General features: G+C 42.4%; 1 protein-coding gene across 1 annotated transcript in view; it reads left to right on the top strand.

Moving 5' to 3' along the window:
• The first annotated feature begins 5,812 nt into the window (after nucleotides 1-5,812).
• adcy8 (adenylate cyclase 8 (brain)) overlaps nucleotides 5,813-15,381 on the top strand; it is a 36,313-nt gene continuing 26,744 nt past the window's right edge. The window contains exons 1-2 of the mRNA XM_088014775.1: nucleotides 5,813-5,937; nucleotides 8,035-8,305. Of these exons, the coding sequence (XP_087870901.1) occupies nucleotides 5,813-5,937; nucleotides 8,035-8,305 (396 nt within the window). The remainder of the gene's footprint in view (nucleotides 5,938-8,034; nucleotides 8,306-15,381) is intronic.

Raw genomic sequence — 15,381 nt, forward strand, 5'->3', positions numbered from 1 at the left:
CAGAAGCAGAGAAGCGCTCTGAAATGGAGGCAGCGTCTGGAGATGAGTTATAAAACTAGTTTATTAGGGACTAATCTGTCCCAACGCTGCAGCAGAATATTAAAGGAAGGAATCATTCTGGCTGTAAAAGCGAAGCTGGCCCGTTTGGATCTTTATGTTTCATATTGAGTATTTTAGGAGAGCGGTGGCTTGGATTTGATGCAGATCTCCTGAGAGATGCTCCCACACTAAATCTGTTCCTGGATCTGCAGAGCGGCGCTGCCTCGTTTAGACCAATAAAAGCAAATCTTGTTTTCCTGCTTTTTATTTTTTCTCTGCAGGCCTTGAGGCTTTTTTTAGGATGCTGCTTGCGGCCCCGGGCTGGCAGAGTTAATGTCGTTTATTTGTTTTTACGGGCTTCATCTCTGCCATGCTGTCCTGTTTCTTGTTTTCGTGTCGCGTCAGGACAAAAGCAGAGCTTGTTTTTTGACGTTGTCTTAACTTGATGTTCGGTTAGGAAGAAATATGCAGAAACTATCAAGATAAATTTGGCAGATGGTTGTTGGGAAGGCAGCAGCCTGGGGAGAGGAACCAGCTCACAGTTACTGGGTTTGGACTACGCGCTTCCCAGAACTCCACTTTTCATTTGTTCGTCCATTTAAATTCATTTTCATATCTATTACTCTACATATGGCACAGTCAGTTTTCCTTGCTCCATTAATCATCTGAATCTGATGCTTTCTGTGTATGTTGGCATATTGTGGTCATTTTGATAAAATATTTATTTTCTAATCAACAAAGAGTCATAATTATACATACTAGCTCAAATTTGGTTAGATGTCCATAAAGTAGTTGGACCTGAACTTGATTGTTGATTGTTTGTATCAACTATATAATGGCCTCAGTCAAACTGGAGTTTGACTCATGTCCAGTTCAGTCCGCTTCGGTCCGACTCCAGTCCGGTTCGTTGGTTCAGGTGTGAATGCTAACCGAACCTGGTCTGGGTTCGTTTGAAGTGAACTCTGGTTTGGTTTTAATGCCTCTGTGAATGCCAAGCAGACCGGAGACCGCTCCAAAAACAGGAAGTAGACTACAGCGCAGGGCATTCTGGGTAAATTCAACCAAAACAAAGAGCTAGCCTTGTGCTAGCTGAAGAAATAGCTCATGGTTTTTAGCCAGAGACAAAACAGAAAAGACTTATTCACCTGATTTAGTTTATTGTCAAACTTATTGATCCATTTCTTGCTTTTACGAAGCAAAGAAAGTTTGAAGCTCAGTAACTTTGTGGACCACGTCACCGTCCCGAACCGCAGTCAGGTTCTGCTCATCGCGCCTCTTTTCCTGCCTCTCTCCAGGAACGGCTGGTGTTATCCGTGCTGCCACGTTTTGTAGTTTTGGAAATGATCAACGACATGACAAATGTAGAGGACGAACACCTCCAGCATCAGTTCCACAGAATTTACATCCACCGCTACGAGAATGTCAGGTGAGCCGCTTCCGCGTTCGGTTCAGGATTCAGGAATCCTCATCAGATCAGCGTCTCTTACTGAGACACATTTCCTTTCAGTTTGATGATCCTCACAGTCAGAGAAACACAGCTTAGAGCATGATCAGTATTTCTATCTAACCTGGATCTGAAAGTGACATTTCCGTATTTTATTCAGCATTCTTTTCGCAGATGTTAAAGGATTCACGAACCTTTCCACCACGCTGTCCGCCCAGGAGCTGGTACGAATGTTGAATGAACTCTTTGCACGTTTCGACCGCCTGGCTCACGTAAGTACACAAACAGGGAAATATTAGGAGATAATTGGGTAAAGGTAACATAAAAATCTGCTAAAAACGGAGATTATTCTCAGAGTTTTGTAAAGTTTCACATGTATTCCTTTCTCTCTGTGTTTGGGTTCAGTGGTCTGGTTTTGTAAAAATAATCTGTTTTTCTGTCCCAGGAGCATCACTGTCTGCGAATCAAGATCCTGGGAGACTGTTACTACTGCGTGTCTGGTCTACCTGAGCCCAGACCGGACCACGCCCACTGCTGCGTGGAGATGGGACTGAGCATGCTCAAAACCATCAGGTGAGCCGTACCTGAGATCAGCTGTTCAGCCTGACTGGTTCTGGATTCACTGTTTATGATGGGATGGAGGAAGACGCTGCAGATCTGAGGAGGATGACGATGAAGGGTTTAGGATGGAGCAGATAAAAAAGAGAAGTGGATTTTTTACCTGAAGGACAAAATACTAAACGACCAAAGGTTTGAAGGATTTCCTAAAACGTTGATCCAATTTCTGCATTTCTGGAAAAACTAGAAGTTCTTCAAATAGTGTCTTACATTCTGAGTCTTCAAGGTCTTCAGTTTAAGAGAAAAATTCTTTAACCATGAAAAGTTTGTTCAACTGTATGGCACAGCAGCTCAATGGGATTTAAATCTGGACTTTAACTAGGTCGTTTCAAAACTTTGATTTTTGTTTTACAGAACCATTTGGTTAAAATCCTGAAGAAATGTGATTGAAGTGTTTAACCTGAGATTAAATTACTGCCATTTTTATAAAGTCTTCCTTAAAGTAAACAAATCACTCATCTAATAATCTACATCAAACAGAAACTTTTCAATCAAAGCTCATTTGTTGTTGCTAAGCTTTCATTTCTTTCATTTAAATAATTTTCTTAAAATAGGAAAAAAAAAATCTACATTTTCCATTTCTGTCTCACTTCAGCTAAAACCTTGAATGTCCTGAAAGTCGCAGCTGCAAAAAATAGATTGTTTAAAATATTTACTGAGATAAATTAACGGTTAAAAATGAAACACTTTGGGGCACAAATAGAAAATAAACAGTTAATTTAAAGAGTGTGCAGCAGCAGTGGGAAAACCTGAGCCAAATTCAGCTGAAAACAATAAAACAGGAACTTGTCCCTGAAATGCTCCAAACAAATATTAGTGCTGGTGAAAACAAACTCTACTTTACATGCAAATATTTCTGCATAATTCATGCAAATAATTGTGAGCCTGAATGTGGAGCCATTTATAAGCAAAATGTTTTAACCTCGTCCGGTCTGGCCCCGAGCCGCTGGTTAATGATACACCAGCAGATTATAATAACCACCTTCCTGTTGTCTGGAAAAAACACGTTTGGAAAAAACACGTGTGCCTTTCAGCCACCAGGCGCGCGTACACACACACACACACACACACACACACACACACACACACACACACACACACACACACACACACACACACACACACACACACCTCACCCCCAGCACCACGGCCTTCTGCACATTTCCATGTAAATGGGTGGAATGAGAGTGTTGGTTTCAGATTGTTAACCTTTTGCAGATATTGTTCAGATTTTAACTTGTACTGGGAGTTAAAAGTTTTAATTGTTTTAATTGACTAATTAAAATTAGTCACATTTAGAGAAATGTGGACGCTGACATTAGCGTTAGCTGCTACATGTTTAGTATTGACGTGCTATTTTAGGCTAACTCCTTTTAGCACAGCAATGGGCTTTTCCAGCGACCAATCAGATCGGTTTAGAAGCAGAAATTAACCCCTAGTGCGCCGAGAGAAGCAGCTTTGTCGTCCATCGCTGCTGTTAGCGGATGTAACTTGTGCGTCAAATTTATGGGTGCACCAGAAACACATCAATACAAAACGTTCCGGACGGAACATTTTCATGTAGAGAAAAAGTGATTTACTCTGTTAAAGATGATTAATTAATCAAAATTACCACCTTAAAGTCCCAGGACTACTTCAGTCTAATTTAAAACTATTTCTGACGACAGAAGCAGATTTAAACAGAATCTCTTGTTCTGATCTGAAGATTTCAGTTCCAATCACTGAATTAGAGAATCGGGACATCCAGTGTTTCACTGCAGCTCATCTTCATTAAAGGTGACCATGGTTTCTTGAGCAGGTGAGGATGGGTCAATGGCCTATACAAAACCTGTTCATTAAACAGGTTTAGATAACGAGACTTTAGGCTGTTTTAGGGCCTCTGTCACTTTAAATCCAAACAGTCTGCTTCTGGCCACGCCCACCCAACTCAGCATTTACACTGGCTGCAAACTGATGCGTAGTTATACAACCATAAACCTTTGAAAAACAGAAGTGGAGCCTCCTGCACAACCAACAAGAATGCAGCAAGTGGTTTCTGGAGGGCGAGTCAACAGCAGACACCAGAAAACATAAACTTATAGCCAAAAACCAGCTGATTGGTTTTTTAAGCCTTGGTTGGTTTTTAGCAGAAGTAGAAACTCAATAAAAGAACAAAAATGTGCAAAATGTGAGGTTTGCATCATTTGTCCCCTCTAACAGTTAATTTCTTTACTTTGTTGCATTCCCAGTCTGCCTCTTGTTCCACCTGAAGGAAAGCTTTTTGTAATTTAGACGGTAGAAAAAACTCGACTTTTTGAAGTGAGTTTTGCTTTAGAAATGCTTCTGCCCTCTGGTCAGGAGAAGAATGCACGCAGCAGAAGTAACATCCCAGCATGCTTTTACTCCTCCCATCCTCGGAAAACGCTTGCTGACTCTGGACTCTGAGCTTCTGAGTCCGCTGCCGGCTCTAATTCAATAATCGACTTTATTGCTGCTGGATTTCGACCTCTTGCTTCTCTTTCTGCGTGACATTGAGGGCAGAGAGGAGAATGTATATTGGCCGGGAAAAGAGGGATTAGTGATGCATAAGCTGTGAGATTGGTGCGTCTTGTTGCTCCAGCAGCAGGATGAGTGAAGCCAGTAAGGACGCAGCTGATTGGTCGGGTTTGTGTCGCGTCAGTCACACCGTCTCCTCCTCTCCGTCCTCGCCTGCGTCATCTTCCCATCAAACTGCAGATTGCTGCTGATGATATGCTGCAGCTGCCATTAGGCACCTGTCTCACCTTCCCAGGATGCATTTCACCTGCCGCTGCAGCGATGAGGCGTGGAGTGACGGCATCAGCCTTCAGTCCTGCTTTCTTTCTCTTCACAGATAATAAACTATGAAATGAGACGCAAATTTATGACCATTTTTTCAGCCGTTTTATTGAAGAGCTGCAGATATGCGTGAAATTTGTTGTTTGTTTCTGAACAGCGTGTGGCAGCGGCGCCGTCGGCATCCACTCCCACCAAAGGTCACATTCATGTTTATTAATTTGCTGCATTAATGCAAAGGCTTATGCATTTCATCGTGTTACTAAAAATAACGATATATTATGGAAACATTATTCACTGCAGGTCAATCATATTTATTTATACAATGTACAGTGTATAATCTATGCATAGTTTAAAATGGATTTCTGACACTGATGTGTATCTGATAAAAAATACCAGCAGGTTTAGAAAAGCAGGAAAAACTCAAATTTCTTGATTTTGCTTTAATTTTCATTCACACAGATGCGTTAGGAACGTCTACCACGACAAAATGTGATGAGGAACTGATTACATTTGTCTCAACTCTGCAGAAAGTGAAGAAAATATTAATTTTATACTGATTAGTTGTGTCCTGACCATCCTGGGAAGTTCTTCAGCTGCGGTTTGCTTGGACTAGACCAATGTTTGGACATTTCATCCATCCAGGATGATCCAACAGCAGCTCCTCTGCTGTTTTCAGTTTAGATCCAGAAACATGTTGGATCAGAACCATTATTCTGCAAATATCTTTGTTGTTGAGTTCATATGTTTATTTAGTCAATAATTTAGTTTTTTCGTTTGAAAATGGGGCTCATTTTGTGGATCTGTGGTTCTGAATGTAGGTACAGGAGGGTGAAGACGTGAGGCTGGAGAGTCGGACCGTAATGAAACTTTTTCTCGTCCAGATACGTCCGATCTCGTACGAAACACGACATCGACATGCGGATCGGGATCCACTCCGGATCGGTGCTGTGCGGCGTTCTGGGACTCAGGAAGTGGCAGTTTGACGTCTGGTCCTGGGACGTGGACATCGCCAACAAGCTGGAGTCCGGAGGCATCCCGGGGTGAGGGAGCAGCGCGCGCGTGTGTGTGTGTGTGTGTGTGCACGTGTGTGTGTGTGTGTGTGTGCACGTGTGTGCGTTTGTTTTTAATACCTTGTGGGGACGATTTTCCTGACATATACTACGTTGTGGGGACCAATTGCTCCTCGTGGGGACCGGAGCCTGGTCCCCACGAGGAGAAACCCTGTTTTTGGGTCAGGGGTCAGATTTAGGGCTAAGGTATGAAATGAGTTTTGGTTGGTTAGGGTTAGGGTTAGGTATGGGATGGTTAGGGTTAGGAAAAGGGTAAAGGTGGGTTAGGGTTAGGGTTAGGTATGGGATGGTTAGGGTTAGGGAAAGGGTAAAGGTGGGTTAGGGTTAGGGTTAGGTATGGGATGGTTAGGGTTAGGAAAAGGGTAAAGGTAAGGTTTAGGCTGTAGAAATGAATGGAAGTCAATGGGAAGTCCCCACAAAGATAGCAACACAAACATGCGTGTGTGTGTGTGTGTGTGTGTGTGTGTGCGTGTGTGTGTGTGTGTGGATCGAACCCAAAACACAATAACAGGGAGTTTTACTGCCGCCATCGTCCAGCCTCTTCGTCTTTCCTTCTGGCCTAAAGACAGAGAGAGGTTTTAGTTTCTGGTTCTGATCGTCCTGCAGCGTCTGCCACTGAGCTGGATTGTGACCTCTGACCTTTGCTCTTCAGTGAAATCTGTTGCATAATATGAATGAAAGTATGAATGTTTTCATCACATCCGACACTTCAGACGCGGCTGTAACCGTCGAAGCGACGCAGCAGACCTGACCTTTGGCTGCAGCAACATTCAGCCACTGACCTGACACGGCTTCCTTCACACCTGTACAGGTCACTGATTGGCTGCTTCCTTCACACCTGTACAGGTCACTGATTGGCTGCTTCCTTCACACCTGTACAGGTCACTGATTGGCTGCTTTGGGTGGAAACTCGTTAAAATCTGTCGTATTTTCTTAGTGTGACTTTAAACTATTGAAGAGCTTATTGTTTGCTCCCTGGTTATTCTGTATGGAATGCCAGTAGTGCGAAATTACAACAAATAATAATAATAAAAAATATATATTTAAAGTGTTATTTATGTGTTTATATTTGTTTAATCTCAAAATAAATATAGAAATAATTTATTTAATATAGGATTATATAAATGTTTTCATGTTTCACTTTAAAAACTAGTTATAATTATGTAATAAATTAATGAATTATTTTATGTTCCTGTGCTGAAACACATCATGAATTCACTTAAATTAACTTCACCATCAAACTCAGTGGGCGGGACTAAAGGGAGACCCTGATGTCTGATTGGCTGCTTGCTACGACTCGATCAGTATTTTCACTGGAAATGTGGAATTTCACTAAATTAATAATTTATTTACCACAAACTTTTGGTGAGCAAATCCAGTCTCTGTTTTTTAGTTTGGTCTGAAATATCTCAGAGCTGCTTTAGCCGCTAGCTAACACCGGCTAACGCTCTCCTGTGAACTTATTGGAGATATTTCAGACCAGTACATAGACTTTAATTAAATTATTGAAGTTTCCCTGTACATTGCAGTGATATTACTGAACTCAGGGTTATAACTAACGTAGAAGAAGCAGCCAATCAGACGTCATGCTCTCATTTAGTCCCGCCCACTGAGTTTAAATTATTTCACAAAATTATTTGTTAAATCATGAAATATATAAATTATTTTTAAAATGAAATTTAAAAATGCTAATATTTAATAAAATATTTCAGTATTTTTTTCCAGTTTTAAAAATTAATGACATGTTTAGATAAATATTTAGTAAGTTATGTATATATTTAATTTATAACAAGACATTTTCACATGTTATAAGTGAACTAATCTGCCAGTGTAACCAGTATTATTGACTGGTTCCTGTCTCCTTCTGAAAAGTTACTGATAAGTTAGTTTTGTCTTATTTCAAATGTACAATTTGGAAAAATAAGATTTTATGTTTTTGCATCATTATAAATTGGCACTTAAAAAGGGATGAAATTAAAAGGAATGTGTTTTTATTTTGTATACTTTATACAAATAATCCAAACATATTGGCGTAACTGTTTGTTTGATATTTCTGTCGTGTTTCAGGCGAATCCACATCTCCAAAGCTGCTCTGGATTGTCTGAACGGCGACTACGAGGTGGAGGAGGGTCACGGCAAGGACCGCAACGACTTCCTGCGGCGCCACAACATCGAGACGTACCTGATCAAGCAGCCGGAGGAGAGCCTGCTGACGCTGCCGGAGGACATCATGAAGGAGGCGGCGAGCTCGGCCGACCGCCGGGCCAGCAGCGCCACCTTCAACGAGGCGTCCTGGAGCCCCGAGCTGCCCTTCGACAACATCGTGGGAAACCAAAACGTAAGATCCGCCGGGGTCTGCCGGGTTCTGTTTCACACTGAGAAAGAACGCCCGTCCGGACCCACGGCCCGTCCTGCAGCCGAACCATTGGGCTTCAATCAGGTTGTCAAACTAAAGCAGAGAAATGCACCACGCTTCCTGCAGGGCGGCGCTGTTTGGGGAGACGGGCCGTTGTTTTGCAGTGCATGAGATCTTCTGGGTTGTCTCGCCTGTTGGTCGGTTGTTTTGTCCCTTTTAGTTCCTCAGATTGAGCAGACTGTGTGTGTGTGTGTGTGTGGTGTGTGTGTGTGTGTGGGGGTGTGGGGGTGTGTGTGTGTGTGTGTGTGTAGAAGGTGTAACATCGTGTGTGTGTCGACCTGCCTGTGTGAGGATGACGAACGTCATTTAACATCTTCCTGTTTCTGTTTGGTCTTCGTCGTCTGTGTGAAACAACAGATCTGCTGGTTCTGTAGCCTGAAAGGCTGCGGCGCCGAAACTCTGGGGTTGCAATACGTAACCAACGTTTTTACTGGAGGATCAAACTACTGGTGTAGTTCAGGCGTTCTTACTGTCATTAATAACAGTAATTTAATCACCTTAAACATCCTTAAAGTCAGACCTGCTTCACCAACTGAGCTTTAAAACACCAAACCATCGAGTCAGTCTGTGTTTCTTCACAGTTGTGTGAACGGTTGGAGCCGCCTGGTTCATGTCGGAGTAAATCTGAAGCTGCAGCTCTGGCTGCCTTCACACAGCAGCTCTTGATGCTAAATTCAGATTATTTTAAAATGTTTTTGTGTGTGTGTGTTCATACTGCTGAATGATGCAGAGGAATAACCTTTACATACAGACTCACAGCATCTGGCTTCTTCTGGTGCAGAATTATGATGTTTGTCTATTTTACTGCTATTGCACAACTTTCCTCTGTTACTAAGCAACAAAATGCAGCCGATACTTATTGATTGCGTACGTGAAATTTCCAATAGTGAAGGGATGTCTTGTCTCATGTTTATTGGCACCAGACATACGAGTTGGCGCACTACTGCCACCGAGTGGCTTGGAGTCCAACTGCATGTGTGTTTGTTTTGTTCAGCCCCGTTCACTGGGAAAAGCCCAGTACTCCCAAAGGAATTGATGTAAAATTTGAATGAAATGCAGACACTTTGAAAACAATCAGACTTGTATCTGATTTTGTCCCGTTAGCGTTAAACTAAAGGTTGTAATATTTTATCATTGTTGATCATCATTGCGTTTCATCATTTGGAGTTTCTTTAGTTTCGTAGATTCTTCATATCTGCGTTAGCTTTCTGATTTTATCTCACATCGTTGTGTTTTTCTTTTGGTTACTGAGGTTTGCAGGTTTGACTTTCATTCATTCCTCCATAAGAAGTCGCATTTATTTACAGTTCAGTCATGAAACTCAGCAAACTGATGCCTGCAGAGTCTCAGACGGGGCTGTTTTTGTGATTTCTCTGTGATTATCCACTGGGATTCTGACTGTTTGCAGCCAGTTGAAATGTTTTCCAGGTGTAATGAGTAAATACATCCTGGCTTTAAAGCATCGGTTGCAGTAAACCTGAACCTGTTGTGTTCAGGTTTGTGTCGTTTCCAGCCTGTCAGGCTCCAGCTGCAGAGGAATGTTGTTTCTGCTGTTGGTGGCCTGATGAAGCGCCTGTTGGATCAAAAGCCTGACTTGTGCATATCAAAGCTTCCTCTGAGGAGTTGTGCAGCGTCGTGTCTGGCTCTCCTGCGGCTTCCCGTCTCCTGCAGGTTCCTCCCCCCGCGCTGTCCGTGTGATTCACGTCTCTGCATCAGAGCGTGCAGCGCGGAGCGGCGTGCAGGGTGTGCGTTTCTGTCCGGGTCAGGCCAGGTGAGCCATCAGCGCTGGCCAGCAAGCTGGAAAATCTGAGCACAGCAGCAGGAAACTCTGGAGACGGAACAGCAAAATAAATCCTTACGTTGTGGTAAAAACAAGCAAGGCTCTGAGTCAGGGGTGTCCAAAGTGTGGCCCGGGGGCCAGTTGAGGCCTTGGACTGAACTTGTGAGCGGTCCGAAGTTCTTTTGGTCCAGTTTACAGAGTAAATGACTTAGTACACTTCAAAACTAACTTATAAATAACTTTTTAGTATAAGAGCTTCTTCTAGGTCAACAGTTCATCAATATTAATGAAAAAGTTTTGATTCCACTGGTAGATTATTTCTGATATGAGAAAAATGTCTTTTAATCTGTCAGTAGAGCTGGTTCAGACAAAACTGATCCCACCTACAAAGATTATACGTATAATGTGAGCATAAATATTTTTATGTTTAATGACAGCATTGATATCGGTGATAGCAGTGGTAGCGTTGGTAGCATTGGTAGCATTGTTAGCTGTGGTAGCGCTTTTAGCATTGATATCAGTCGTAGCATTGGTAGCGTTGTTAGCATTGGTAGCATTGTTAGCATTGTTAGCATTGTTAACTGTGGTAGCGCTTTTAGCTTTGATATCAGTTGTAGCATTGTTAGCATTGGTAGCGTTGTTAGCATTGGTAGCATTGTTAGCTGTGGTAGCGCTTTTAGCTTTGATATCAGTCGTAGCATTGTTAGCATTGGTAGCATTGTTAGCATTGGTAGCATTGATATCAGTCGTAGCATTGTTAGCATTGTTAGCTGTGGTAACACTTTTAGCATTGATATCAGTCGTAGCATTGTTAGCATTGTTAGCTGCGGTAACACTTTTAGCTTTGATATCAGTTGTAGCATTGTTAGCATTGTTAGCTGTGGTAGCTGGTCCCTGTGGGGCTGACTGCACATCCAGAGGATTCTTTCAGAAACGGACTAAGGAGTCTGGCAGCCTTCATCCCTGCAGCTCGGCGCCGCTCCGCGGCTCTGCTGCTGGCAGCCATGATGCTCATCACTGCCATGGAGCTTCAGCTCATCAGCAGAACCTCTGCAGCTCTGCAGGGAGACGCTGGTCCTCAGGGTTTCATCTGTGGACGGAGCTCAGCTGATTGTTTGGACGTCAGGAGAGTCCATCAGGACATGTTTGGAAATCCGTATGTCAAAAGGCAATCTGCCTAATAAATGTCAAGACGGTTCACTTTATGCGACATTGTTCCTGCTGCGCCTGCGGCGGTTCGTGCCTTATGTAACTGCTTGCCTGCGATCCTTTAAAGAGCACCACAGGAGACCTGTTGCAGCTGCAGACTGGAAACTAATCACATTCTAACCTTCGTGGTCACGTTTTTAGACATCTTCATCTCCACGTCCAACGCTGCTGTTTCCCACAGATGGAGGTTATTTCTGCGTCACACAGATCAGCAGTAGATCTGAACTCAGAGCTCAGCAGTCTGGCTTTGATCAGGCCTGCTGGGATCGGTGGCCTTTCTGCTCCGCGCTCTCTCAGGGACCTTCACGCCAAACACGATCAGGCCGGCCGGACTCGGAGCGCCGCTCCCTCCGTGTCCCTGCGGCGGCGTCTCCGGGCCGAGGCCAGGCGTCTTCCTGAGGTCACATCCTCCGCTTCACTGGATGTTTGGATTCTGAGCGTCCAGATGATGGTCAGAAAGCAGATGGTGGATCCTCTGACGGAAACGTCGCAGCGGGCGTGAACACTTTAGCTCGATGAAACAAACGGTTTCATGTTTGATCCGGGTTGCTCCTCTGAGCAGAAGCTGAAAGGTTCAGTTAGCGGTGTGGATGTTCAGGGATCGGCTGCAGATGTTTTCAGATTCTGCTTCAAGGCGGGGATTCCCCTCCTTCGTTTCTGAAACACTCCAGATGAAGCGGCGGTTTCTTTTCCTGAGGAACGCAGGGAAGAACTCTATACCAGTTCATATCACAACAGACATGTAATCAATATCAATAGGGATATAGATACGTATGATAGAATAGTCAGTAATTTTACTGAACTCCGATCCAGAACTGCAAAGCATTCTGGGTAATGTAGGTAGAGCGGTTGGTGGCTTCTGTTGTCAATAAAAACAACTTTGGTTTTATTTTTGAAACGAGGAGTTGGGCCAAGCGGCCGGCGGATGGGAGTCCTGATAGATGGACAAGGAAACATCCGAGACCCAAAGTTTTTAGCTGAGGTTACTAAATGTTTCCTTTTTTCCTCCACGCTGAAATTTTTCTGTGATGTTCAGTTTTCCTTTGAGATCGTGGAGTAAAACGGACATAAACGCTTCTGATCTGGTAACCAACAGCAACCGAACAAACATTTGTGGAAAAAATGGACCAAAATGAAACTTTTGTATTTATTCTTTAATATTTACAAATGAAAACTGAGGAAACGGGATTCCCGAAGACATTTCAAAGCAAAACACAGACGACCCAAACCTTTTCTAATGTTTCCAGATAGAAGCAGCAGCTGTGCGGCGGCCCGGTTCTGACCCGGGCTGCATGTTCGGTCAGATGTGGCTTGGCGCTGCTGTGAGATGAAGCCGTGATGAGGCTGACGCGTCATGGCGGCTCCTCTGGCGGCCTCCATTATGACCCGGCTCATGTGTTTGCTGACTGGGTTCCAGATATGCTAATCATCGAACACATGGGCCACTTGATCTTCATTCATATGCATGAGAGCTTCGCTCCGGTTCGGCTCATCTTCCTCCCCTGGAGCCGCTCGATGCTCACAGATCGGCTACAATCATCTGTTCATTCAAAAAACCCTGAAAATGGATTTAATTCAGCTGCAACTCAACATAGAGATCAATTATTCTGAAGGTTAATCAATAACAGTAGTCCTTCAGTGAACGGTTGATCGTTTATAGGATCTGCAGATAAAAGGCTCAGCGCTCTGCTGGACTGTACTAATTAGCAGTGGCTAATTAGCATATGTTAGCTAGCTATTTTTTCATTTGTTTTTACTTATTTTGCTTCTTTTACCTTCTGTGAGTAATATTGTAGTTCATCACATTTAGACCCTGAGACGAATATAAATTAGAAAATGTATTTTTATCAAGTTTATCAAGATTTCCACTTAGTTGTTTTTGCTAACTAGCCTGACGATAAGCTAACAAAATGATGTGATACTTAGACAAATGTAGCTAAATTGATCAAATTCTGAAAACTAAATCTGAATCTATATGTAGAAAATGGTTGTTTCTCTTCATTATAATACTGTGTGACAAATTACAACTAATACTGAAGGAATAACTATGAAAATATCAATTAAAACCCGTCTTTGGATTAACCGATTATTCAAAAGATTCTTAAGATTTTCTTACAGAATCTGAACCAGATGAAGTTAAAACTTTTTTAGAGACGTTCTAAGAAGGTTTTTTTTTTATCTTAAATAATAAATGTTTGTATTTCTGTACAGTTTTGGGTTAATTTCTGTTCTGAATCTGTTATTCTGTGACTTTTTAGAGTCTGTAGTTAACAATTAATCAACTAAATAAACTGATGTTTGTTTCACTAATCAATTAATCATTATTAATTATCTGAGCCCTGGCATTTATTTAACATTTTCTATCCTTTTAGTGATCTTTTTAAATAGTTTGTCAGACTTTATGAAAGTTTGGTCTATTTTCTGAGTAACGAACCAATTAATTCACTCAGCCATAAAAAGGTTCCTAAACTCAAAGGATGAGCAAATGAATGACTAACTCACTGATTAACTGACCAGTTTCTCCAGTTAAATCTGTAAACTGGCGGCACAGAGATGCTGCAGCAGTGAGAATCTTCTGTCTCGTTGCTCCCTGTTGAACACCTGGATCGTGTCGATGTGAGGGAATCTCCCTGCAGTCGTGATAAATGCGGCTCCAGGTCTTGCGGCTCTGAGTGATAAGTGTCTGAATCGTGGCCGTTTATTATCTGCAGGTAGTTTCCATTAGCGTGTAATTCTGGCGATAGCGGAGCCGGCCGGTAACAAAGGGCCGAAAGCATCCATTAATCAGGACTGATGGGGGACGGCCATGCATGTGGAGCCTGAAAATGAATTTTTAATGATCTATCTGAGCGTGATGGATCTCATGTGTTAACGTGTCGCATTAGGCGAGCTGAGGTGAGGCGCCGCTTTGTTCTGAGATATTGAATCTCCAAACATCTCCATCTCCGCTCCCAGCTTATGGCCGGCTGCTCTGCCGCTCTCCGACTCTCCAGACGGTAACCTGATGCTGCAGCGGCCGGCGGTTTGGAGGAAATGGCTGCTGTCGCCCTGTGACCTGCAGAGCTTCTCATCAGGGATGATCTGTTTTCATTTCAAAGCAGAAAAACCACCAGCTGCAGATCTGACCCATGCTAGGAATAATCTACGATTCCTTATGAAAATATTCTCATATTCAGCCATTTTCTTTACACTTGGTCACTTTACAACAAATTTCAGTAGATATTATGTTGTAGAAAGATTTTTTTGTATCATTTATTGTAAAAACAAAGTAAACAATGAAAACTTATAGCTGAAAAACATGAGCCGTGTTTCAATGTTTCAATGTTCGTATTTTGAAGTGTTGCTTTAGAAACGGCAAAATTTCTTAACTTTGTTTAGCTTTTCTGTTAAAGCGCTAAAGAGGAGACGGAAATGCTTTTGCTAAATAAGCTCTGATGTCGCGAACGCTGCCATCTGCTGGTGGATCTGTGCCTTACCAGAGGCATGAAGACGAGCAAAGACCAAGCTTCAGTTAGCTTAGCTTAGCTTATAGAATATAAAAAACATGCAGAGTTTGGTCACAAAATGTAAACAACTTCAAGTGGTATTAATGATTGGTGCAGATTTCTTCTTCACGTTGTTTGGTCATAATTAAAATCATTTTAACTCAGTTGGTGAAGCACTGTTTCTGAAAAGGTTATCAGTCCTGAGGAATCACTGATTCATTCACCTGAATTTTACCTGGTAACTTACATTTAGTGACACTGGCTGCTGTAATTGGACAGCTAGTAATCAGTCTAAATCTTTACCAACATCGTGGTTTTCCTCTTATGTTTACATTGATGTTTTTGTTTAAAGCTTGTGAAAATATTTTTATTTTGTTTATAATAGAGGAAAAGTTAAAGCTACTTGTTGCATTTTCTTAGTTTCCAAAAGTTTGATGGGATTAAAGTAAACCAGATGAACCTGAAAATCTTACATTTGTTTCTGTGTTTGTTAGAGTTTAATTTGTGCGTCTGAACTCTTTTCT

Source organism: Poecilia mexicana, unplaced genomic scaffold (assembly GCF_051168715.1).
Source record: "Poecilia mexicana isolate PSO_F unplaced genomic scaffold, ASM5116871v1 scaffold_17, whole genome shotgun sequence".
In the NCBI taxonomy this organism is placed as follows: Eukaryota; Metazoa; Chordata; class Actinopteri; order Cyprinodontiformes; family Poeciliidae; genus Poecilia; species Poecilia mexicana.